Below are 23,873 nucleotides of genomic sequence, written 5' to 3' on the forward strand. Positions count from 1 at the left end.
ATTTAATGCTTTATCCACACATATACATATTGGTTTCTTGTTTGTTGTGGGAGCACAAATCAAAATGCTAATTCGCTGCGGCTGCCGGCTGCAGCTCGTAAAAATTCAATAAAAGATTATGAAAATTGTGCAGTCAAAAGCAGCAGCAGCAGCAACAACAACGGCAGACACCAACACCTGAATTGGAAATAAAATAATAATAATAATAATAATAAAATGCTTGGGACACACCCATAGAAAATTGTTAATAGAAAACGTTCGACGGCCGCTTTGAAGAGGCTGCAGCTACCCAATTGCTACAATTTGCTACAGGCGGCAAGCGGGCGGCAACAGCAGCAGCAACAACAACAACAACAACATCGACCTTGCGCTTATTGCCACAATTCTGCCAGCTGCACTGCTGCAGTCGACGTCGCTGCTGGCGTTTGTTGTTTATAGATTTATTTAACAGATCAGCATTTTTATTTTTCGGCTTTCTGCTTTTCGGCCAGACTGTTGTCAACTGTGCCACGTGGCGTATGCTTGATTTGTGGACAAGCCCCAAACACGGCATTCAAATATCCAAACAAAATAAATAAATGCACTTTGCACAACATTTAATCACATTAAGCAGCAGCCGTGTAAACGTGTTAAAGAGCCCGAGCATAATTTATACATAGCATTCATTATTAAAATGTCGCTAGACATTGAAAGCGACAACAGCCACACACACTCACCGAGAGGGAGAGAGAGAGAGAGGGTGAGAGAGAGGGAGACATACTGATAGATCGACATACAACAAATGTTCGTTGAGCATTTGAAAAGTTTTGAAATTCGTGAATTATTACTTGCACTTTAACTTGGCTTCGAGCGCGGCGATGACGATGAAAATATTTTACAATCTCAGCGCCTGCCAATTTGTATGTGTATGTGTGTGCATGTGTGCATGTGGTTGACATTTTATAGACGGTCGACGGCGACACCGTGTCGCCACCTGTCGGCTGTTAGCGGCGCAACAGGGAGGAGATACGAGGCGAGGCAACTGCTTCACTATGACAAAAGCCATTTGCGCCTGTCAACGCCCCGCAATTGTCTCCAGTCGGGCCTTAAGCCAAGACAAATGAGTCGAGGCTACAACTTCAAAACGGCAACAAATGAGAATGTTGGTGAAAAAAAAAAACAAAAACTCCGCACGGCAAACAATCCAAAAAGAGAACCGACAAAGGAAAAGATCTTTGCACCTTTGACAAAATTCTAATTAGCGTTTAGCGCGCGAGTTCATTAACATTTTAGTTGACATTTTCTGAATGGTGTATGAGTGAGAGTGTGTGAGAGTCAGTGTGCGTGTGTGTGTGTGTACTGTTCCCATACGTTTCCGTTGCCCAACTCTGTTTACAGTTCAATTAAACACGCACTTTTCGCTCGGCTCTGCTCTGCTCTGCTTTGCATAAAACAAATTGACAATAAATATTCCTGCAATCTGACTCGACCGGCGAACTACGTCGCTGGGCCTAATGGAACCGGTTGGACCGATAACCATTTAATTTATCGATGTATCAGACATTGCTGTAGAAACATACATATATACTCTTAATGCATATTTATAAAGAGAGCATCGGCTGCTGTGCGGGTGTTGGGCCAAATTGACTAGCCTATTAGTCTGTACAAAATTTAAGCAACAGGTTGACTACACTGTGCTACATAATTAAGAGATTTTTTGAATAAACCAAAAACAAAACATATAAAATATATTTAAGTATTTTTTTCAGAGCATTTTCAGTCTAAGGATTGTGTTCTGTAAACATGATATCATACAATAAATATGAGTCTAAATATTTCTTTGGGAATAATTTTCTAAAGATTATGTTTCTTCGAATATGATCTATATATAAATATACTTCAGTTATTATTTGTAAACAAACGAATTTAGCTGTAATATTACGTATTTTCATAATGTATTTCATTCACTCGCCCACTCAATTATGTAGCACAGTGTATGCTTTTAAATATTCATTAGAATCTCAATAAGAAAGACAGCCAAAGAATATGTCAGTAAGAGATTGCAAAAACTCAGGCATTCTGATTGAGAACTCGTTTTCAATTCTGTTTTCAGAATCTTGTCTCAGATATAATGTATTTTTTAAGGCATTGCCAGGTATTGGATTATCGTATCGGAAATGTTTTGTGTCGAGCACTTGGGCATATCTAAAGGATGTCATGTTATAATATCTATCCATTTATTTTATGACATTTCCATTGATTTCATTAGCGACGCCGTTCCCAACGTCAATCGCGGCCTAAGCTTTCGTATAATATAATATACAAACAAAAAGGTAACAACAACTGATTTAATAACAAATAAAAAACATGAGCATTTAGCGCACATACAAATTATAATTTCAAATAGCTTCAAGTGCCACTCGAGATCGCAGCGCTTAACAAAAATGTTAAACATTTTATCGGCCTTTTTTGTTTGTTGTTTGCTGTTGTTGCTGTTGTTGCTAGAGCTTTCAGAATATGTTTAATATGCGAGAACTTAAATGGCAGACTTTGTCGGCGATTTGTGCACTTTTCGACTATATCATTTGGCAACTAATCGAAGGCGTCGCTGGCTTTAAGTGTAAACAAATTAACAAGATCATTTGCCGTAATTGAGATGCCGATCTTGAAGGCGGAGCCCAGACTTAGATTGAGAACGAGCGCCCCAGTGGCCGAGTGACGGGTGCCCGGCTTTGATCTTGGCTTTTGCCTTTTGCGCTTATTTTTTTGGCGGTCAATATCGGGGCTGGTGGGGGGAGAGATCAAAACAATTGGCAGCGCCCTCTGGCGGTGCATTAACCAAAATGAATTTATGGACTTTATGCGCCCGGGGGACTTACGGCCCAGAAGTCAAGATCGTAAATTAATTAAGAGCGCAACACTGGCGGCATTTAAAGTAGTTGGGAAATGTGGAGCCGGGAGGGTCGCGGGCCGGCAGAGGGCTTTCGACCCACAATTGATTACCCCATCGTGGGGTGCAGGCCCCTTACTCAATGTGTCTAATGCAATCAGAAATTGATTTTTCATGGGCAACGCTCTTTTCCCGTCTATATTTTCAGATTCAGCGCACGAGAGGCGTTCGGCATGACGGAAACTGTTTAGGTATTCAATGCGGCTTCAGACCCAGTCCAAGTCCAAGAACCGAGAACCTTTGTAACTAGCCGCACAAATCAATCGACCGATCGAATTGCGTCCGAAACGGCGTGACAAGCGGCGAGCAACGCCCCGCCCAAAACTCCACCCCCCCTAGGTGGCCCACCGATTATATAGCCAGATAAACCACAAACAAAATGGACTCACGCATCGGCCTGGATTACATAGTCGAAAATCGTGACTACATTGCCAAGTTGGGCTCTGCCCTAGACACGCAGAATGCGACGGTCAAGAAGCAGGTCTTCGAGCTGCTGTCCGCGCTCTGCGCCTACAGCCCCGACGGCTATGCCCGTGCCATCGAAACTCTCGAGTTTTACAAGGTAAATACGCTACAATAGCAACAACAAGGCAAAGACCTTTTCATATTACTCACCGCCATTCAATGTTTGTCTAGAATCTCAAAAAGGAACGATATCGCTTCAAAATTGTCATCAACGAGCTGGAACAGTCAACAGCAGCTGCAACACCGCCTGTGGACTATCTAGCTACCCTGCTGGCCTTCATCAACTGCGTCATCATCTCGGAGCCAAAGCTGCAGGAGCGCATTCGCATACGCAACGAGTTTATAGGTAAGTGCTAAATAGACTATATAGACACGATTCATTCAAGAAAATTCTTATACACAGATACAACTGCGTATGCTTATACGTATATCATATGCTACTACTCTTATAGATACTCTTCATACATCACTCATACAGACACTTTGCTCTTTTAAAATAGATGCTGCTTTAATAGATAGATTTGAATCAGTCTTTAATTAAATTTATGTTATTTACTAACTTACTAAATATCTGTATTCTTAGGCAAATTTTAATGGCATTTCCTCTAGAACTTTGTTAATTTCTTTATTTAGCATTTTCTTCGGGTTTTCTTTTTGTTTTGCTTTGAGTTAGTGCTGATAAACAAAAGGCCATCATGATAAACACATTAGGCCAACCACAAAAAGTCATCAGCCGACCTCCTCCAGGTGCCCCTTCTCTGCATTGTTGTTGTTTTATTTGGTTGTTGTATTGTCTGTGAGTCAACTGCTTTGCCCTCTTGTGCTTTGTTAGCTGTCTTCGATTTCATTGATTTGATTGATGTGCCCGCTGATCCGCTGACGGCGCCGCTGATCGCCACTGCCCTTGACCATATGCCATATGCCACACATGGCAAATGCCCAGACGGAGTTGGTTAACTGCATGTCACAGCCACGCCAGCGACCCTCGGGGCTCTGGGCTCGAGCGGTTGTTGGCTCTGGGGGTCGTGGATAATGATAGTTTCGGCAGCGGGTTTGCCATTCCACATATCGTCAAATCGTCGAGTCGCCTTTGTCGCTTGACGCAATCCAATTGAGTAACCTTAGCACGTGCCGGCGATTAGAGGTGCGTCTCCAAAGCTGTTGACCGACTCAGTGAGAATCCACTCATAAAAAGGGCATAGACTAGAATACAACTAATTGGAAAACGTGAGAAGCGTGACTTGGGCTATGCTAAGGAAATTCGTTGTAAATCTCAATGTTTTCATTACAAGCAAGTCAACAGCTTTGGCTCTGCTGCACCCCCGAAAATTCCAGTTTTTATGACTGAATATCAAAAAGAAATGTGAAAAATTCTGTGTCACACACATAAATGTGATATTTCCAACATGTTGCCATGCATGTGTGCATATACTTGGGATCAAGGGTCTGCGCTGCATGACGACAACAAATTGTTATTTAATTCTGCCCTGTCCGAGTGGCACTGCAGAGAGCTGCTGCGCTATGCCAACAGCATAGACACGTAGTTAAAATGTAATAAGTCGCCTCTGTGCCAGTTGTTGACAAACAAGGGACGCGCTCACATCCTGTCAGCCCGACAGACATCTCGAGCCGCCCCTCTCGCCGACGATGCTCGCCGGCCTGAGCAAAGTTCATGAACTGTGCCCGCGCGCCGCTCAAACAAACTCCCGGCTTCGGTTGCAGCTCCAGCCCCATCTATCTCAGTGGGCTGCGAAGACCCGCTTCTTATGACTTTGATTGAGCGCAGTTGTGCGTGGCGTGCGCAGGCGCAGCGCCAAATGTGGGGAGCACTCGTTGAATGATGAGCGCTGCACTTGCCAGCGACTCCGAATGGGCGGTGGACGGTGGACAGCGAGAGGGAGCGAGAGACGGAGCGAGGGGCTTTTTATTGTTCTTAATTAAAATAAATTGAGCTGCGCTTTTTCAGCATTACAAGAATATAATAAAGCGACTGCGACAAAAACGAAATCTCAACAGCAAAATGTAAGTCACGCACTTCAACTGCTCCGCTATCTCTCGCCCTCTCTCCCTCTCTCCCTCTCTCTCTCACTCCCTCTTTATCTCTCTGTGTGTGTGTGTGTGTGCTGGGAGGGGCTTTAGTGGTAGGACATTTCACACATGCAGTTGCCATATCGACATGTACATTCCTCAGCGACACATTTGACAAGCAACGGCCGCATTTTGTTTGGCAATGAGCCGATGTATTCAGTTTCAAGGCCATTGGCCTCCATGCTCCACGCCCATATGCCCTCCCACACCGCCGCCACGTAAGAATCTTAGAGTTTCCATATAAATATTTGCATATATACATAAATGCGATTCAAAGATCTTGCGAGTTCTGCTAATGCCATTTAAGTGTCCAATTATCGGCTCAGCAGATCTCTCTCTCTCTCTCTCTCTCTGTCTCTCTCTTTGTCTCTCTCTCTCTGTTGAAAACTAGAGTTCTTGAGTTATATTTAAAGGCGGAATCCGTGCAAGACCCGGTCAGAGTATGGCCAGCATATCTGCTGTATGTCATCTGTCAAGTTCATCGCTGCCGGCTGTGCGGCATTTACTGATTTATGCCCCATGATTTTCCACTTTGGCACGCAAAGTTTTTCATAGTTCCAAGTTGTTGCGGCTGTGAACGCGCCATAAATTTATTTATTTAACAATTTTCCCATTTAACTGGCTGGCAAATTTCAATTTCAATTGATTTATAAAACGTCAACAGCTTATAACAATATATATATAAATGTATATAGATATACATATAAGTATGTTTCTCAGCACATAACAAACACAAATATTCAAATCGAATTGATTTTAATTTCAATTTCTGCTTCATTATTTGCACTCGTGTTATAAGTTATGAGAGTATATTAGTTTTTTGAATGGTATGGCTCAATCACCATAAGTTTTTATATGTATATAAAACTCGAGCATTCAGAACTGTGATAATATATTTCGATTAATAGTGATTATTATATAAAATTCAAAATATTTATATATTAATTCAAGTAATATTCGATATAAGTAATATGCAATAAAAGTAATATCATATTGATATATATTTCACACTCTTAAAGCTAATTTGATATGAAATATTGAAGATTATCAATCTGCCTCAAATGCTCAATCTTCTTGCCATTGGAAAAATTCAATGAATACATATACTTTGAAACCTCTTTGAGCAAGTATTACGCAGCTGTTAGCATCCATTTGCAGCATTTATTTCGGCTAGTCTTAAGGTTTTGACTTGATTTCTTGTTGCATGGCATGTTATTAAACAATTACGTTTGGTTCATTGGGCGTGTTTGGCAAATTCCTTGGCTTTAGGGCATACAAGCAATGGCAGCTGAATTTGCTTAGATCGGTTCTCCAGATCTCAAGAGACCCCCAAGACTTTCCAAATGCTTTAACAATGGCCGGACAAAGAAACTTTTCAACACATCTACACAGAAAACAGAGACACTCACATTTTAATTGTGTGCCTTTTATGGTTTTCAATTTCAAATAAATAAAACGACAACGAAACACAAAGTCGTAAAATAAAATTATGAACGTCAAGGCGCCAAATAAGGCGAACATTGGGTGGGCAGACCAACCAGGGGATTGGGTGGAACAGCAGCGATACACAGAAGCTACAGCGAGGCGACTTTCACGAGCATTTTTGTAATTAATTTTTTATTATATTTATTTACAAGCGGCCACATATCAAATACAACAAAATAAAGTCTGTGCGCAAATGCGAGCAGGAGGCGAACTAAGTGAAACAAACAAACAAACAGCTCACACAAAAAACAAGCTTGACCGGAAGCGACTTTTGCTGCACACTGGGCGGCTAGATCAGGTCCCCAATACACCCAGTGACCAGTCAGCATTGGGAGTTGGGCACGGGCTAAGAACTGTCTTGTTGACAAATTCAATTAGCAATTTCTAATTGTTTTTGCTGCAACAGGCGGAAGGAGGCGTACGCGAGATAAAGTTGATATTGGATTAGCATTAGTATTGTAGTAGAGTTTAGCTGCCTTGGCTCAATTCAATATATAGATAGATATATAGATTTCTGTTAAACACACATATTTCGTTTCATTTAATGACAAATGAAATCGAGGTTAGGAAATTTCAAACAGATCTAGAATAGAGGCAATCATATATAAATGTAGCAGGTTCAATTCAATTACCTGCACATATGAAGCAAAAGTAAGAGACAAACATGGATCAGATGATATTCAATTCGATGTCTACTGCCATGCGACATAATCGCCCTGATCCAATCGATGTGATACCAGACATTCGTATACACGGATGGATATTTATCATTGCCACAGCCGAGGCCATAGGTAGCTACGCCGTATACGGTGTCGTTCAGAATGAGCGGATCACCCGCATCACCCAAACAGGGGTGCTCGTCCAGCCGGGGCACGTGCAGATTGCCAACGCATAGCATGTCCGGTGTGAATGGGCCAATCAGACTCTTGCATGTGGCGAAATCCTGCAGCATCACGTCGATAAAGAGGATGCTAGAGGCCATGGCTCCGCCCTGCAAGCAAGTGTTGGATAACGTGAGATCAAATCAGCTGAATTGGGTGATATACCTTCAGGACGCGTCCCCAGCCCATGGATCTGTAGTAGAGACCTTCCACAGCCGGGCCGACGGGCAGCCCCACTATGCCAATGCGAAAATTATTTGTGGGTAGCCTCAAGCCGGTCTTCAGCAGTGCTATGTTATTCGTATTGAATATGGTGTAGTTCTGGGGCACATATATCTTCTTCACCGGGACATGCCTGCTCTCCGCGAACAGTTTTAGTCGATTGGGTGCTCCAGCAACGATCAGCATCACGCGACTGCGACGCAACACCTTGTGAGCGCTTCAAGGAGAGCAATTTATATGGATGAGTACATACTTATATGCCTAGATAACTGGACTATCCACCTCATCACGCATTTCGCGGCAGTTAGAATAAATATGGGCGATATGATGCAGCCACCACAGAAATGGTTATCCCCAAAGTATTTGTATGGAGTGCGCGATCTGATGGACACCACATACTTGCCGGTATTCCTAACGGACTGAACTGTGTAAGTGGGCGTGGCTAGTCGCTTAACACGCCTGGTATCAGCTAAATTCTGCAGGCCAAAAGCTATTGACAAAATTAACAAAATCTGTAAAACAAAGTAAAAATTTCTAAAAAACATGATGAGTACAATATATTTGAATGACATTTATCGTGTGGGTATATGATGTGGAAAAGAGTTTACTATATCAACAAAATAAATATTGCTGACCTCTGAAACCATTCAACTTGTATAAGACTGCCCTGCTTTGCCATGCTGATAGCCTATCAAAATATCAAAAACTATTTTGACCTCGTTCTATGCCATAGATATTAGTGTTTCTGACTTCCTCTTCTGTCTCATTCGCTCTTGCTCTCTCTCTCTTTCCATGCAATTTTCATTAATTTCAGCACTAAATACATTTTCGCTGATATATAATTGTATATTAGCTTGATTCACTGAATACTACTTATTATTCCCATGTTGTTCTCTTTGCAGGCCTCAAATTATTGCCGCTGCTCAACAATCTAAGGTGAGTTTATAGGTTTAATGACCACTTAACATGGCTCCAACGGATGGCAAATGTTAGTCAAAGACATGGCCAGGCACCCACGTTATGCATATGTATATGTGTGTGTATGTGTGTGTGTGTGCTGAATCTAGACAATTTATGCAATGTTTGTTAACTGAAACCCTGAAACACACCCACTACAACAACAACAACAAACAATATAAAATGCCTTGCTTGATTTTGATGCGAATCCAATGTGAATACAATGTGAATACACTCGTATTTTAGCAATCGAATACGCATTCGAATTTGCATGCAGCTCTCAACATGGCAAGATCAAGGTCTAGTCGCTAAAAATTCACATGGGTATGCGAAGTGGAGCTCCGCTTGGGCATCTCCCAGCTGGACCATTATTAACGGTCGTTTAAGTGTGGTGGCCAAGCTGCGCCAATTTGGACGCTTGTCAAACATCCATCAAAATCGACAACAATCCGAATACTCTTCTTCTTCTTCAGTTGTTGTTATTGTTTTTTTGTGGCTTGTGTGTTTGGGTCTTATGCAAATAATTTGCGCCGGTTTTTTATTGTGGGCTTTTGTTTTTGTTGAGTCTGTCAAGCAATTAATTCAATATTTAATTAGTCAACAATAAATCAATTAGTTAGCTGCTGGCTGCCCCTCGCCCCCTCACGCCCTTAACGAGCCGCTCGACTGGTTTATAAATGGGGCCTGGGCCCAAGTTGACAATCATTTGCCGCTTCGTATAAAGCTAAGACAAATTCAATTAATTTTTTCAAATAGTTCAGGCCCAAAAATGAACAATAACAATATGGAAACCCTCTGCCATACCCCGATCGCACCCCTCCCCCCCTCTGCGGCTACACTGTGGCAGCTTCTCTCAGCTCTCGTCAGAGACAAAATGCCTAATTGATTGTTCTGTGCCATTTGTCTTGTGGCTCTGCGTCTGAGGCCAAGTGAGGCCCATTTGTTTTGTCTTATGGCAGTTGACACGCCCCTTTTCGCATCGCCCCCCCGCTATCGCCTCTCTATTGTTATGAAAAGTTTTTTATTTAATGCGTAGTTTCTTGCGCGTTTTAATTTATTTCAAATTCACAAATCGCTTTAAACGTTTTCATTGAGCCGAACAGCGCTTTGATTTCAGCGACCCCAGCCCCCTCCCCCCGTTCACACTCACCCGCAGCGTCTTCGAGAGGTGCTATAAATAAATAGATATTCATTTGAGTTTGGGGATCTGCGTAGCTTGGAAGCTGCTGTGTTTCTATAAGCGGATTTTAATTGCTGTCGCGTCCAATGGGTTCTAATCAATCTTGAGCTCAATCAATATTGAATAACAGCGATTTCCAAAATACCAATAATTTGTGAACACATGAAATGACAGTCAGGCATCAAATGGAAATAAGTTACTGTGGAACATAAGAAGAAAACGGCAAAGCATTTACATTTTAAAGCGGCTTTTAAAGACGGCCTAATCTGTCTATCGATTTACGAGGTTTTAGTGAAGAATTCAACAAGAATGTTAAGTATATTTGCTGTAAGTTTGATAAAGAACTGAGAATGATTTATTTAAATAAAACCAATTTGCATTTACATTATATATATACATATATATGCTATCTATGTATATTCCAATCAGAAAATTTCAACTGAAATGCTATATGAGCTATTTCTACCGTTTCAAGTCTTTAATTTGCCGTGCTCGTTCGTTTAACTTCCTTAACATGAGCTCGATTATTTGTTTTTCCTCTTTTCCTTTTGGCTTTTCGTTTTATTCACACCGACACTTGGCACCCGCATATCGTGTCAGCCGGGTGAAACTTCCGCGATGAGCCAAAATAGAAATAGCTGCCACAACAAAGGCAAAAGCGCTTCACGCAGAGCCGATGTTGTTGACGAAGTGTCTCGTCAAAATAGAAGAGACTCAAATGGGGAGGAAAAAAAGAAGACAGCATAAGGAAGAACGGTAGAGTTTTCAGCTTTTTGGCCTGGCTCTCCTAGTTGCCAAGCCAACTTTTTCTTCATACGGTTTTGTTTTTGTTTCTGTTGTTTTGGCTATGGAGAAATCAATGCGCGCGCAGCACGTGGCTGGCAAGGACAACAATAAAGGCGAATTGCTCTCGCAGTCCAGTTTTTGGCTCCGTCTGGTCTGAGCTCCGTCAGCCGTCAGTGTCCTGTCTCGTCCTCGCACATTGCCATTTGCCTCGCTGCTCGCTGTCACGAGCAACACAATTGAAAAGCAATTAAAAAAGGTGCCACTGCCGAGTTTATGGATATCAATTGACACACCATAAAAGGAGCAAGGACACGAGTGCCTAACAACTGGAACAACAACAGCCAGCTATCAGCCAGTCTATCGAATATGGTCGGAACTGGCGGCGCCTGGCTATAAACGTCTCGTCTCGTCGAGCCTCGACTCACCTCGCCACGGGTCGCCTCGCCGTGAGTCGCCTCGAGCTGTGTCGCATTGTGATTGCCAAGGCTGCTGCAAGGCAGGCAACGTGGAGTCATCACTGCCAGCCGAGTCCGAGTCCGAATCAGAGTCAGAGTCTGAGACAGAGACAGAGACAGAGACAGCGTCAGAGTCGGCGTCCGGGTTGCCACTGCCATTGCCCTTGCAGCTGCAGCGACGGCTCACGTACTGCTGCTCGCTGTCCCGTTACAGTGGCGCCGCCTTGCAACTAGTGCAGAATCTCAAGTGAGTTTGTGTGTGTGTGTGTGTGTGTTTTGGCAACCTGCTGTGGCTGTGGCTGTGGCTGTGTCACTGAGCCGATAGTCAATGTCAGGTCACACAGATTTGGACTGTTGCTGCAACTACTTGTGGCCCACTTGTGCCACGAATCGAAAACAAATATCACATAAATCACAAATCAATTAATGCCCCCTACAATTGTCGCGCGCAGGCAAAACAAATTGCGAATGGCGAATGGCTAATTGACACTTGAATAATGAACCGAACGACAAATTAGCAATGCATTTCGCAATTGCAATTCCCATTCCCATTCGATTTCCAATTCCAATTCAAATTGCTGTTCCAATTAGCATAGTGGCCAGAGATTAACCCATGATTCTACATTGCAGAAAAGTCGTACAGGGTGTCGGCGATATCATCGTACAATTGGACGTGTTCGTGGAGCAACAGGAATGCGACGAGGCCCAGAGCCTGCAGGCGCCCGATGGCATCAATCTCAACTCGCATCTTGATGTCTTCTATGCGATACTGCGACAGGTGAGTTCCAGCTTTAATTAATTTAGACAGACACACACACACACTCCCTCTCCCTCTCTCTCTCACTCTCATTCTGTCTCTCATTCAACTCTGCGCTGTCACATGCCTCGTATACTTATTATTCATATGCATTTGCTTAGGCACGGGCATGAGCATGGGCATTAAGTATACGCAGCGTATGCCCGAGTTGCAGTTGAACTAAGTGAGAGTGCATTGTCAAGGTGCTCATTGCACGCGAATCGAGGATAAATGTCAACTGTCATACGGAAGAGAGCTTATTTTATACTATAATCCAGTGACTTTAAAGTCTGTGTGTGTGTGTGTGGTGGCGCCATCTAGCGATAGGGCAGGGCAACTACAGTGCATTTCAACCGGAAATAGAATTTGAATAATTATAAAAGTCACAAGCAAAGAAGAAAATAACTTCTTAGAAATTCTCAAGTTCAGCTGAGCAATAGATTTATAATAAATTATGTATATTAATTCCACCTCCTTCTACTAAGCTAAACCCTAATTCTAAATGCCTCTTCCTACTGCCAGGTGGCCGATAAGCCGCAGGAGGGGCCATTTCTCAATATATTGCAGCATCTGCTGCGCATCGATTCGAAGGATCCGCTGAGCGATGTCATTTGGGATACGACTGAGCGGCTGGTGCATCGCGCCACACTTCTCGAGGATCCCGCTGATGCAGTGCGTCTGCTGCGCCATCAAAATTCACAAAAATTCACCTGCGCCAACTGTCGCTCGAGCGATGCCAGCAGCCCGACAAGGAAGCCATCACAGCCACATGTGGCCGTGGCCGCGGCTAAGCCACCAGCAGCACCACCTGCACCAGCCGCACCAGCTCCGCCGCCGCCGCCGCCACCCGCAATATTTACAGTTAACGGAGCCGCACCTCCGCCGCCGCCGCTGCCCGCGCCGAACGGCAATGCGGGGCTGCCGCCGCCGCCGCCACCGCCATCGTTGCGTCCGACTACACCGCTGCCGGAGCGAGCGGCAGTGTCGCTGCTGCCACAGCAGGTTACGCCCGAGTCCAAGTACAAACTGAGATCCATCAACTGGAACAAGATACCGGACAACAAGGTGCTGGGCAGGGAGAACATCTGGAGCAAAATGGCCAACATGCACCGGGACAACAATCAAATGGAAATCGACTTCAGCGAGATGGAGGGTCTCTTCTGCCAGCAGCCCACCAGCGGCGAGGGCTCACCTATTCCGACCAGGAACAAGAACGGCAAGCCATCCAGCGCGAATGGCAAGGACACGCTGGATCGCAAGGGCAAGAAGGAGAGCACTGAGATCACTCTGCTGGATGGCAAGCGCAGCCTGAACGTCAACATCTTTCTGCGGCAGTTCCGCAGCAACAGTCAGGACATTATCCAGCTGATACGACACGGCGCACACGAGGAGATTGGCGCCGAGCGGCTGTTGGGCTTGCTCAAGATACTGCCCGAAATGGACGAGCTGGAAGTGCTGAAGAGCTTCAATGGAGATCGCGCGCGTCTGGGCAGTGCCGAGAAGTTTCTGCTCCAGCTGCTCGAGGTGCCCAAGTGAGTGGCTAATCCAGCTATAGTGGAACCTTCAACGATATTAAATGCCTTTTCTCTCCTTCTCTCCTCAACAGCTATAAGCTGCGCATTGAGAGCATGTTGCTCAAGGAAGAGTTTGCCACGAATATGGCCTATTTGGAGCCCTGCATCAATGCCATGCTCTTCGCTGGCGACAATCTGCTCAACAACAAATTGCTGCAGGAGGTGCTCTACATGGTCGTCGTTGCTGGCAACTTCCTCAACGCCGGCGGCTATGCGGGCAAGGCGGCCGGGGTGAAGCTATCGTCGCTGCAGAAGCTAACCGATATCCGAGCCAACAAGCCGGGCATGAATCTTATACACTTTGTGGCCATCCAAGCAGAACGCTGCAATCCCGAGCTGCTGCAGTTCACCACACAGCTGAGCAATCTCGAGGATGCCAGCAAGTAAGTGAACCAACCACACAATCCTTTATGTGAGACATATTTAAGCCCTGGTACCTCTTAAACTGCTTACAGAACCACAACGGAGCAAATTAACAGTGAGATTACCACGCTGGAAAACCGCATCAGGAAGATCACCAAACAGATTGAGCTGCCCACAACGGATGACGACATCAAGCAACAGATGTCGGAGTTTTTGCTGGCCGCGGAGTCTGAGGTGGCAGTGCTGCAGGCCGGCATGAAGCAGGTGGAATCATTGCGCCTCAAATTGGCCGAGTTCTTCTGCGAGGATGCGGCTACGTTTAAGCTGGAGGAGTGCTTCAAAATCTTTCAGAGCTTCTGTGATAAATTCAGGCAGGCAATCAAGGAGAACGAGCGGCGTGTGCAGCAGGAGAAGCTGGCGGAGGAGCGCAACAGGATTCGAGCGGAACAGTTGGCCAGAAGGACCAAGCAAAGTATGCTGCCATTACTCGTATTATTTGCATTACTTATAGCAATTGTGTCTTCCTTTGCAGTGGGTCAAGCGGGCACGCCCGTCTCCGACTCGGACTCGTTTCTGGGCGATGGGCTGTTCGATCCGCGCGCCAGCCCAGCGCTGAGCAGGCGCCAACTGGGCTCGGGTGAGCTGAACAACGGCTTCATACGGCTCGAGCAGGAGTACAGCGCCTCGCCCGACATCACGCCCAATGGCAGCCTACGGCGTCGTCCCAGTCGCGTGCTGGCCGGTGAGGAAGACCTCATGGAGTATCTGCGTAGCTCAGGCCCGCACGGCCACGACGGCCTCGGTCATATCAGCCGCGATCGCAAGGCAGCCTACGGCAGTCTAGGTAGGTCTCCCTTCTCTCTATATGTATGTGCTTCTATTTTATATATTGGCTCACTCTATTTATCCAACAGATCGATCCTGGGCACGCCGTGCACGCTCTGGCAGCTCGAGTCGCAAGCGTCCGGATATACTCAACATTGACTTTGGTGTTGATCGGGAGCGCGCCAGCTCCCCAGCTCCACTGCTGCAGCAGCAACAACAACAGCAGCAGGACCGCATTCAATCGCCTTTAGCCAGCAGTGGCACGGGCACGCCCACAACGGCAGCCAATACGCCCATCAGCAACGGCCCCACGATACCGCAAATGCCCGCAGCGCACGAGGATGCAAAACCGAGGTAACAATTTATACTATTTACCATAAACATATATAAATAAATAGCTAAATAATAAAAATATTTCATATTATTCAAATTCTTCAACAGAATATCCCGTGAATGGCGACAGAAGATCGAAACTTGGCTGCAGTCGAACGAAAACGATGAGAAACAGAACGAGGAATACAAGCGGAAGCGTCGCCTGGTTAATGCGAATCGGCGATCGCTCGAGAACGAAACTGGTAAGCGATATCAACTCAAGTCCAAACATAAACTAAAACTTCATATTCCATAATGCATAGAAAACGAACGAAAACTGGATCCATTGCCAGAGGAAAAGATAATGCCAACAACAGCAACAACGACGCCAACGACGACGGCGTCAACGCCAACGACGACGATCACTAACCCAACTAACAACCACAGCCACAGCAGCAGCTACAGCCGACGAGAGCCGGAGCAGGAGAAGCAGGAGAAGGAGAAGCCGCAGCCCGCGCGCTATCAACGCGTCTATGCAGACTGGAAGCCAAGCCAAACACTGGACCACACTGACGTGGTGGGTAACATTGAGGCCATAGCGGATGCGACGACAACAGCGCAAGGCGCTCAACCACATCTAACCACGGCCGAGGAACTGCGTCAGTATCGGCGGCAGCGCTCGCAGGAGCAGGCGCAGAGTTCCAGCCCTCTGCAGTCGATTGCCGAGGAGGATCGCCGCAAGTCCCTTATACAAAAGCTGGGCGACAGCGATAGCACTGCAGATTGCCTGAAAATCTATGTGCGGCGTCCGTCCAGCATGGACCTGCAACCGGAGCCGGTGAAGCGTGCGGAACCCAAGTCGCCCACGCAGGATGACACCTTTGCTAGTCTGCTGGATCATCACAAGAGTCACAATGAGTCGCAGTATGCGACCGCCTCCTCCAAAGAAATCGATGCGGACAACATTGAGACGCCGCCAGTGACACGACGTGTCCTGGCCACGCCCACCAGCACAGTGGTCACGGTCAGCATGACGGATAAGCCAAAGCATATGCCGGAGGAGAAGAGCAGCGCCAGCCCAACAGTCAATGAGCAGGATGCGCCAGGTCACTTTGACCGCTATGCTCTGGCGAGGCGGACGCGTCGCTACAAACGACCCACGGACTACAGCAGCGGCAATGAGGAGCTCATTATGCCCACGCAAGATATCAAGCAATCGGCCAGCGCTAGTGAAGTGCGTCGTTTGCCAACGGAGGAGCCGCAGCCGGAGAAGGCGCGCACCATAACCAAACTGGAGAAGGTGGGTCGGCACATCAGCTCCATCAACCAGGAGGATGTGCGAGAAGCCATACGCAATCTGAAATCTCCAACGGGCACACCAGAGCGACCTTGGAGTCCGCCACGAGAGTTGACGCCAAGCAAGCTGAAACTTAATGCCAGCGGGCACCACGAGCTGAACGACGAGGGCTTCGAAGAGACGCAGAGCTTGGTCTCGGACACACCCTCGCATGGCAAGGGCGAGAGCACCAACTCTTCCTGCAACGAGGCTAATGATGCGCCCGCCCAACGTTCGCGTCCGCTGTCCAAGCAAAAAACCAGCACCACCAGCATCAGTGCAATGGGCAGTCGCCTGGCGGACCGACTGCAGCAGGCGAGACGGCTCGGCAGCTCCACGAATACATCACAGTCCCAATCCGGCAACAAGTCACAAAACCAAATCTCAGCCGCGGCAACGGTCACAGCTGCTCTTCCCAAACGTAGCCTCTCGGCCAGCCGGCCACTGCGTATGCCCAATGGCAGTCACATGCCGAGTGCCACGCCCACTGCGTTACGTTCGTCCTCATCGACGGGCGTAAGGCGGAGTCCACACGAGCCTCCACAGTTCACGCCCAACTATGCGAAACAGCGCGATGTGGAGCGAAGTAGCTCCCGCAACAGTTTACGCTCCTCGCGATCCTCCATCAATAGCGGTGCATCCACACAGACTGTGGTGCGACGTCTGCCCTCAGTGCAGCGCACCGCCACCGTCTCGGTGGACTCATCGCCCAGCAAACGTCCGCTGGCGGCACAGAATGCGCGACCCACAGCCAGTGGGCGTGGCGTGCCCGCCAGTCGCAGCAGCAGCAGTGGCTCCAGTGTGGGTCCCAGTGTGATACTTGTGCGGAGCAAGCTGTCGGCCGGTCCACGAACTGCCCAGGCTCAGCCGTTGGGCAACAGCACTAGCTTCAAGGAGAACCAAACTGCAGCGCCAGCCACAGCACCCGCCTCTCGATTGACAGCCGCGCGCAGCGCAATGCTGGTGAAGAATGTGATGAATCAGCAGGCCAAGAGCAACAGCAGCACGAGTAATTCTCAGCAGCCACGCAACCGATCAGTGAGCAGCTTTATGCGGCCCACGGCCAGCAGCGCAACCAAGCGCCAGAAATAAGCAATTTTATGCAGGAAGAGTGAGGAGTAGGAATAGGAGGCATCGTCCAAGTTAACGTCCCAAGTTTACAAACTCAGAACAAAGACAAGTTACAAAATGCATCTAATCTAAGCCGTCCAAGCAAACGACATCAAAAACAAAAGAGAAACACACAAGTAAAATATTTCGAATTTCTAGGCAGGATTTTGCACAAACTACTCCATATAATTGTTAACGTAGCACAACAATCCGAACCCCTAGCTCCCAGAGTTATTTATGAGCAGTTGTTATACACCAAGTAGTATCTAGTTTAGAGTGGGTCCAGCAGAGGGTCCGATGATGATAATGTGGATCATTTTCAGCACATTCCAAAGGTAAACAGAAACAGGTGCGTCGTGAGCTCCGTCACAAAATGTGTTTCAATGCGAAAGTTTTCTTTTTGCACACTTTTCATCGTTTCCATGGACCTCTTACATTGTAATTTTTAAGAAAGACAGACGATTGTTGAAATCCTTAAATATATATCTGTATTTGAGCACAAAAAAAAAAAAAAAAATTGAAGTAATATACTAGTTAGTAAAACTACTCGACTCTAACTTAGAATTACAAGTTAAAATTCTCTATTCCATATTAACATTAACAGTTAGTTTTAGACACTATTCGATTATACATGTGTAGAAAAGTTCTTTTTATAGAAGCGCGTTTATTACAAATGTGTAGTGAAAAGTAAACAAACAAAAAAGACAACTGAAATCATAATTGATTTAGGTATTGATATTCATACTGATGAACAAATGACAATTAAATTCTTTAAAGACAAAACAAATAAAATAAAAACAAGCTTTAAATGCATAATAAATAAAATACAATATTTAAATAATTATGTCAATGCCGTGCCTTACATTTTAATTGTGAACTAAACAAACTAGAAACTTTTCTAATATTGCTTGGCGGGATATTTCTCTAGGCCATTATTTACAATAATTCTGCTTATCAAACCATTCCTTATGGTTCTCCAAGTAACTGAAATAAATTAGAAACTGTATTATTAATTGTTAACAAAGCTGTCATACAAATCTTCATTACTTGATTAAGGAGTTGAGATGTGGTATCAGAATCTCTAGTTTCTCATTCGATATGGGCGACTCATTGAGCCATGCGGGCAATAAAACTGCAGTGGGAAAATAATCATTAAATTAGGAAAGCCAATAATTCAAATCAGCTCTACCACTCACCCAGCATTCGCGCTAAATGTGGCGCTCCAAATATCATAGATTTCTCAGATCTATCTAAATATAGTGTGTCTGTCTTAGCCAACAGACTCCAGTTAAACGTCTCACAGAGGAAGCCACGCATTTCCATTGGCAGTTTGTAGGCAGCAGTATAGGGGGAGGTTCGCTGATCATAGGCATGAGCCATATTATTCTTTCCACTACATTTCACAATGTATAGAAGACACTTTTGTAGCTGCTTTTCGTACTCAATGCCACCTAAAATGGTGCCATCGGCTCCATTTGTGCCATTCATACTGCCATCCATTGAGATGATTTCATTGTCCATGCTGGGATTTACATATTCCTTGGCTTGGGCTGCGAGTTTGTTTGAATACATTGATATGTCGTCGTGAAGTTTGCTAAGAACATGGTCCCTTTCCTCTTTGTACAGCAGGTGATCTTCTAGATGAAATTCAAAGTAGATCCGCAGGCCATCCACGACTTCCTTGAGCATACAGACACTGGAGAATTTTGTTAAGGAGTTCAATGAGTGCTGATTAAATAATACAAAATGGAGAACGACTCACAATTGGAATCAGACAATCGACTGGGATTCTCTCTAGTTGGGAGTTGAATCAAGCCAAACCTAATACTTACTTGGACATTACCCGATCGTACTCACGCTCCATGCGCGCATTACGACTCTGCGTGTTGCGTGCCCTCGAACTGTCTTGCTTGATTCCAATGGCCAGTTCGACGGCTCGCTGCTTTACAAAGTTCTCCAAGATGGTGATGATGGGCATGCGGGCGGGTAGCTCATGCTCCTTCCCAAGCTTGCAAACCATATTATAGTCGTATTCCATATACTCGCGCAGCCTTTCGCTGATGCGCAGCATCACACGATCCTCTGGATGGACACGTTTCTCTGCATCAGTTGTATGCGTATCTTTAGGTGAGACATGCAAACTAAACTGAGACTTAGCAGACTTTCGCTCACCATCCGTTTTGCCGGATTTGCGTACGTCTTTCATGGTCACATCAGCACCACCTCCTGCAGTACCAGATTTGTCGTGCTGGCCTTTGCGACCGCTACTGTTGTCCCGTGAACGATTACCGCTACCATCCCGCATGCGGGCGCCACCTTTCTGCTGTGCCGGCAGTTCGTGCTGTGGAGTCGACGGCTGAGATGCCAGCGTTGTGTTCAAGGTTTCTGATGTCTGATCTTCAGCGTTTACACCTCTGGTCAAACGCTTCTTCTTGCTGGGTGGCAAAGTCGGAGTCTTGGTGTCTTTGTATGAATAGCCACCAATTCTACAAATTGTAAACAAACAGTTATTCACACATACACACGCACATGCGCACGTATCACTCACTTTTGTAACTGTGCGGCTTCTGCCAGCTCACGTTGAAGCTTACGATTTTCTTCGTTGTCTTTTAGCAAAATGTCGGCGCGCACATTTCGATCCCAGGATGAGTTCCAGCCTTGAAAATGGATTTTGTAGTCAAAGTACCGTTTATTATCGGCGTCCTTGCGTTCGTACACAGCTAAAACCTAAAGAATAAACAATTTTTTCGGTGTGAAAAATCGAAGCAAACACCTCGCGTTCTCGCATTTGTGTTTGACGTTTGGTAACGTTGTTGGTGTATGCGTGAGCGTATGTGTGCGTGTGTGTGAGTTGTGTGGGTTGTGTTCATGGGTTACCTTACTATCGTACAAGACCCTAGCATTCGATTTGTCGGGCTCGAAACACAGGACTTTCTCACCCTTGTTGAAAAGCTGGACCTCGTCTTCTCGCGTCGTCATCACTTTTGAATAAATGACATCAACTATTAAGTTATGGCAAAATATTATTATTTACTGTTTGCATTCAATCGCGTCGCTCGCGTTATTGCCCCTTTCTGCCAATCACACAAAATACGCTTCAACCAGGGCTGCAAAACTCTTTGTAGTGAACTAGCAAACTCCTAGCTCTTTTTGTTCACATCAATCACTTGCTGCACTTAGAAAAATAACCGATGTGATGATACTTAAATTTTTAGTACATGCAAGATGAAATCATTTTGAAATTTATTGCACAATGTTAAAAAAACGGATTAGATGAGATTTTCTGCCAATTTCTATTGTTTCTTAACAAATGAACATTTTTCGATTACACTTGTATGTGTTCGTTGTTACTGGCATTTGCCGATATTTTTTCATAATCGATAAGCAGCATTGGCGCAATTTAAAAACAAACCGTTGCTATGGAGGAAAAACCAAAACAAATCATTATACTCTAGTTTTTCCAACGTCTTGTTTTTATTAACGTGTTATTTTTAAAATAGAGAAAAAATAGGTTTTATATAATGGCAACATCTTCGGCATCGAATTGGCTGCATGTGGACATCGAGGAAGACACCCCCAAACTCAGTTCGACTTTATCCAGTTGCATGACACTCAGTGACGTGCAATGCGATGGTTACGTGCGGCTTCTAGTAGCTGACATTTCTCTAGAAGATGACGAGGAGCCCAGTGCGAAGCTGAAAGTGTTTCGTGGATTAACACTAAAGCATGAGCAGCCGCTACCTGGCATACCAACTGCAATTGAAAGTCTCTATACAGATGAAACAGAACCTAAAACGCCGGGTGAGCATTTTAGGCTTTAGCAGTTCATATAAACTTTATATAACTATTCATTTTTTTATTAAACAGTCATTGCTGTGGCCATTGCTGATTCCGTGTTGTTCTATAGGCATTTAAAGCCCTTCTTTAAATACACAATACCAGCCACGGATGCAGATGAATTGGAGTTGGAGGTGTGGCGCAAATTACCTGTGATGAAACCGGAGACTCATGAAGGGCTGCTACAGTTGCTCAAGGATGTGGACCATGCCAAACTGTCGCGAAAAACGCAACGACTGCTGCAATTAACGGAGGAAGAGCGTGCTGTAAGAGAAATGTTTCCAAATTAAATAATATTAAAGCAACTTAACTTCTCTCTAGGAATTTATCAGCACTCACAAGGATTCGGTTGTGGGTCGAACCGGTAATATTGTGGCCATGTGTTGTGTGAAGCGAGTTTCCAGCAACATGAGTCCCCCTTCACATTTGGTTCTGGGCACAGACACGGGCTACGTATATGTGCTGGAGCCGCAGGGCTTCAATTTAATATATCAATCAACTATTTGCAACTATGAGACAGCTGTGCCAAGTCTTATTTCGGTACATGGCACCTACGAGGCAGACTTCTCTATTGTGGTAGGCACGCGGAATGGCGGAGTTTACCTGCTGCGCAAGTCCAGCACCGAGGGTCAGGAGATTTTCAAGCTATCCACCCCATTGACTGGCCTGCTCCTACTGCCCATTGATCAGACAATCGTTATAACCACCATGGAGCATCGCTATATGTGCTGTTCGAAACGAGGCAAACAGCTTTATCAGCTGCATTTGGAATCGGCGCCGGTCTGCATTTTGCCCCTACCGCTAACCCACCTGGGCGTCACCCTGGTAGCCGTCGCCCTTCAAGGTGGAAAGGTGGCCTTCTATTTGAATCGCTATATGGTGGATGAATTCGTGGTCCCAGAGACTGTGGCGGGCATGCTATATGGACGTATGGGAATGGAGGATCATGTGCTCACACTGATCACGGAAAGTGGCGAAATAATCATAAAGATATTGCGACGCATAACACGATTTGAGCCGGACACGTCCACAGCCGCACTAACAAAAAAAGGGTTGGCGGTGCCGCGAAAGATTGGAGATGCCACCATACTGGACAAGTCAAAGAAGAGTTCCATATTCGTAGAGCAAGCGGCGCGAGAGAAACAACAGGCCAAATGTAAGTTGCGTGGATATTTGAGCAAACTATTTATAATTTCTGCCTTAATGCAGCTAGCTACGGCAGCTTTCAGATGGAGCTGTGGCGACTGCGCCACACAGCTGCGCGTGCCACAATAGATGCTATTAACTCCTCAGAGAGCACCATTTCAGGTGATCTAACGCATGCACCCGTAAAAGTAGCCGCCGAGGTGTGCGGAAGTGGACCCGCTTTTCGACTCTACCTCACCGTGCAGAATCTGTCCACGTATAAGATGGCCTCAAATCTTGCTATACTTCTGCATGCGGATCGACGTCATTATACAATACAACAGTCCGTGGCCAGGCTGCCCAGCGTTCTGCCTGGCATACCACTGCGCGTAGACTTTGAGGTGATGGCTGTGCTGGATGCAATGGACAAGCTGCCACCAGCGACTTTGACGCCCGACAATTCTCAGATTCGTGTTATGCTGATGAAGGCGGGTCAGTCGAAGCCACTTATAGCTGCCGTCGTGGCCATGCCACAATCGGAAGCAGCATTCTAAATGTTGTTCTATAATTAAGTCAATTGCAATTTGTTATTTCGGGTAAGTTACTAAATTTATTTGCCTATCAAATAAGAATTGTTGCTAATGCCCTTCATCATTCAGGCATATTTGGGCGCATACTTCTCGTAGACCTTGCTCCTTAAATCGAATAATCCGGGCTTATCGATGTTGACATCTCCAATGGTGGCCTGCTTGAAGAGTCCATATAACTCCAAGAACTCTGTCTGTGGGCTGCTTAGAGAACTGCTTGGAGAGTGGAAGTGTGGAATGTTGCTTAACTTAAACGATATAGACTTACAATAATCTGGTCTAGCAATGTCATTGAATTACTTTGAATTTAGCGGAAATCTGCTTAGTATAGGCTATTTCCTGTTGGGTTTTATATTAATTAATATTGTGGAAAAGTACGATAGGTGGGCGCCGTTAGTGTTTGTCCGATCTAAGATAAGTCTGGGCATGAATCATTCAAACTTAAATCAAAATTACTTGGCTGTGAACTGTGCGCCATAGCCAGCATTAATTAGGTAGTCAAGTTTATCTTCAGTTGCTGACAGTATTGACTTGTTTTATATATGTACAAATATGTGATA

At 45.5% G+C, this 23,873-nt stretch overlaps 4 protein-coding genes across 5 annotated transcripts in view; 2 read left to right on the forward strand and 2 right to left on the reverse strand.

Annotated features, from left to right (window-relative positions):
* Positions 1 to 18,565, forward strand: part of form3 (FH2 domain-containing protein formin 3) — a 34,882-nt gene extending 16,317 nt beyond the window's left edge. The window contains exons 2-12 of the mRNA XM_018100494.3: positions 3,078 to 3,491; positions 3,566 to 3,740; positions 8,973 to 9,006; positions 12,079 to 12,226; positions 12,767 to 13,776; positions 13,851 to 14,201; positions 14,274 to 14,653; positions 14,714 to 15,025; positions 15,096 to 15,360; positions 15,448 to 15,581; positions 15,642 to 18,565. Coding sequence (XP_017955983.1) covers positions 3,309 to 3,491; positions 3,566 to 3,740; positions 8,973 to 9,006; positions 12,079 to 12,226; positions 12,767 to 13,776; positions 13,851 to 14,201; positions 14,274 to 14,653; positions 14,714 to 15,025; positions 15,096 to 15,360; positions 15,448 to 15,581; positions 15,642 to 17,746 — 5,097 coding nt within the window. The 5' untranslated portion in view covers positions 3,078 to 3,308 and the 3' untranslated portion in view covers positions 17,747 to 18,565. The remainder of the gene's footprint in view (positions 1 to 3,077; positions 3,492 to 3,565; positions 3,741 to 8,972; positions 9,007 to 12,078; positions 12,227 to 12,766; positions 13,777 to 13,850; positions 14,202 to 14,273; positions 14,654 to 14,713; positions 15,026 to 15,095; positions 15,361 to 15,447; positions 15,582 to 15,641) is intronic.
* LOC149091417 (trypsin I-P1-like) lies at positions 7,567 to 8,649 on the reverse strand. The gene is made up of 3 exons (XM_089260144.1): positions 8,353 to 8,649; positions 8,014 to 8,287; positions 7,567 to 7,958 (listed from the first exon to the last, which is right to left on the reverse strand). Exons 1-3 carry the CDS (start codon positions 8,640 to 8,642, stop codon positions 7,596 to 7,598), a joined length of 927 nt encoding a protein of 308 aa, XP_089116270.1. The 5' UTR covers positions 8,643 to 8,649; the 3' UTR covers positions 7,567 to 7,595.
* On the reverse strand, positions 18,236 to 20,872 carry msl-3 (male-specific lethal 3). Of its 2 annotated transcripts, XM_018100517.3 has the most exons (7): positions 20,642 to 20,872; positions 20,313 to 20,491; positions 19,937 to 20,250; positions 19,597 to 19,864; positions 18,961 to 19,460; positions 18,812 to 18,896; positions 18,236 to 18,748 (listed from the first exon to the last, which is right to left on the reverse strand). In XM_018100517.3, exons 1-7 carry the CDS (start codon positions 20,741 to 20,743, stop codon positions 18,697 to 18,699), a joined length of 1,500 nt encoding a protein of 499 aa, XP_017956006.1. In that variant the 5' UTR covers positions 20,744 to 20,872; the 3' UTR covers positions 18,236 to 18,696. The 2 variants fall into 2 exon arrangements, with proteins under 2 accessions (XP_017956006.1, XP_017956005.1); XM_018100516.3 differs by having other exon boundaries at positions 19,597 to 20,250.
* Positions 20,873 to 21,051: 179 nt separating this feature from the next.
* Positions 21,052 to 23,316, forward strand: BBS1 (Bardet-Biedl syndrome 1). Its single transcript, XM_018100510.3, has 4 exons — positions 21,052 to 21,565; positions 21,632 to 21,867; positions 21,923 to 22,757; positions 22,811 to 23,316. The coding sequence occupies exons 1-4, from the start codon at positions 21,286 to 21,288 to the stop codon at positions 23,278 to 23,280; spliced, it is 1,821 nt and encodes a 606-aa protein (XP_017955999.1). The 5' UTR covers positions 21,052 to 21,285; the 3' UTR covers positions 23,281 to 23,316.
* The last annotated feature ends 557 nt before the right edge of the window (positions 23,317 to 23,873 follow it).

Source organism: Drosophila navojoa, chromosome 4 (genome assembly GCF_054131105.1).
Source record: "Drosophila navojoa isolate 15081-1374.11 chromosome 4, UAZ_NAV_1.0, whole genome shotgun sequence".
In the NCBI taxonomy this organism is placed as follows: domain Eukaryota; kingdom Metazoa; phylum Arthropoda; class Insecta; order Diptera; family Drosophilidae; genus Drosophila; species Drosophila navojoa.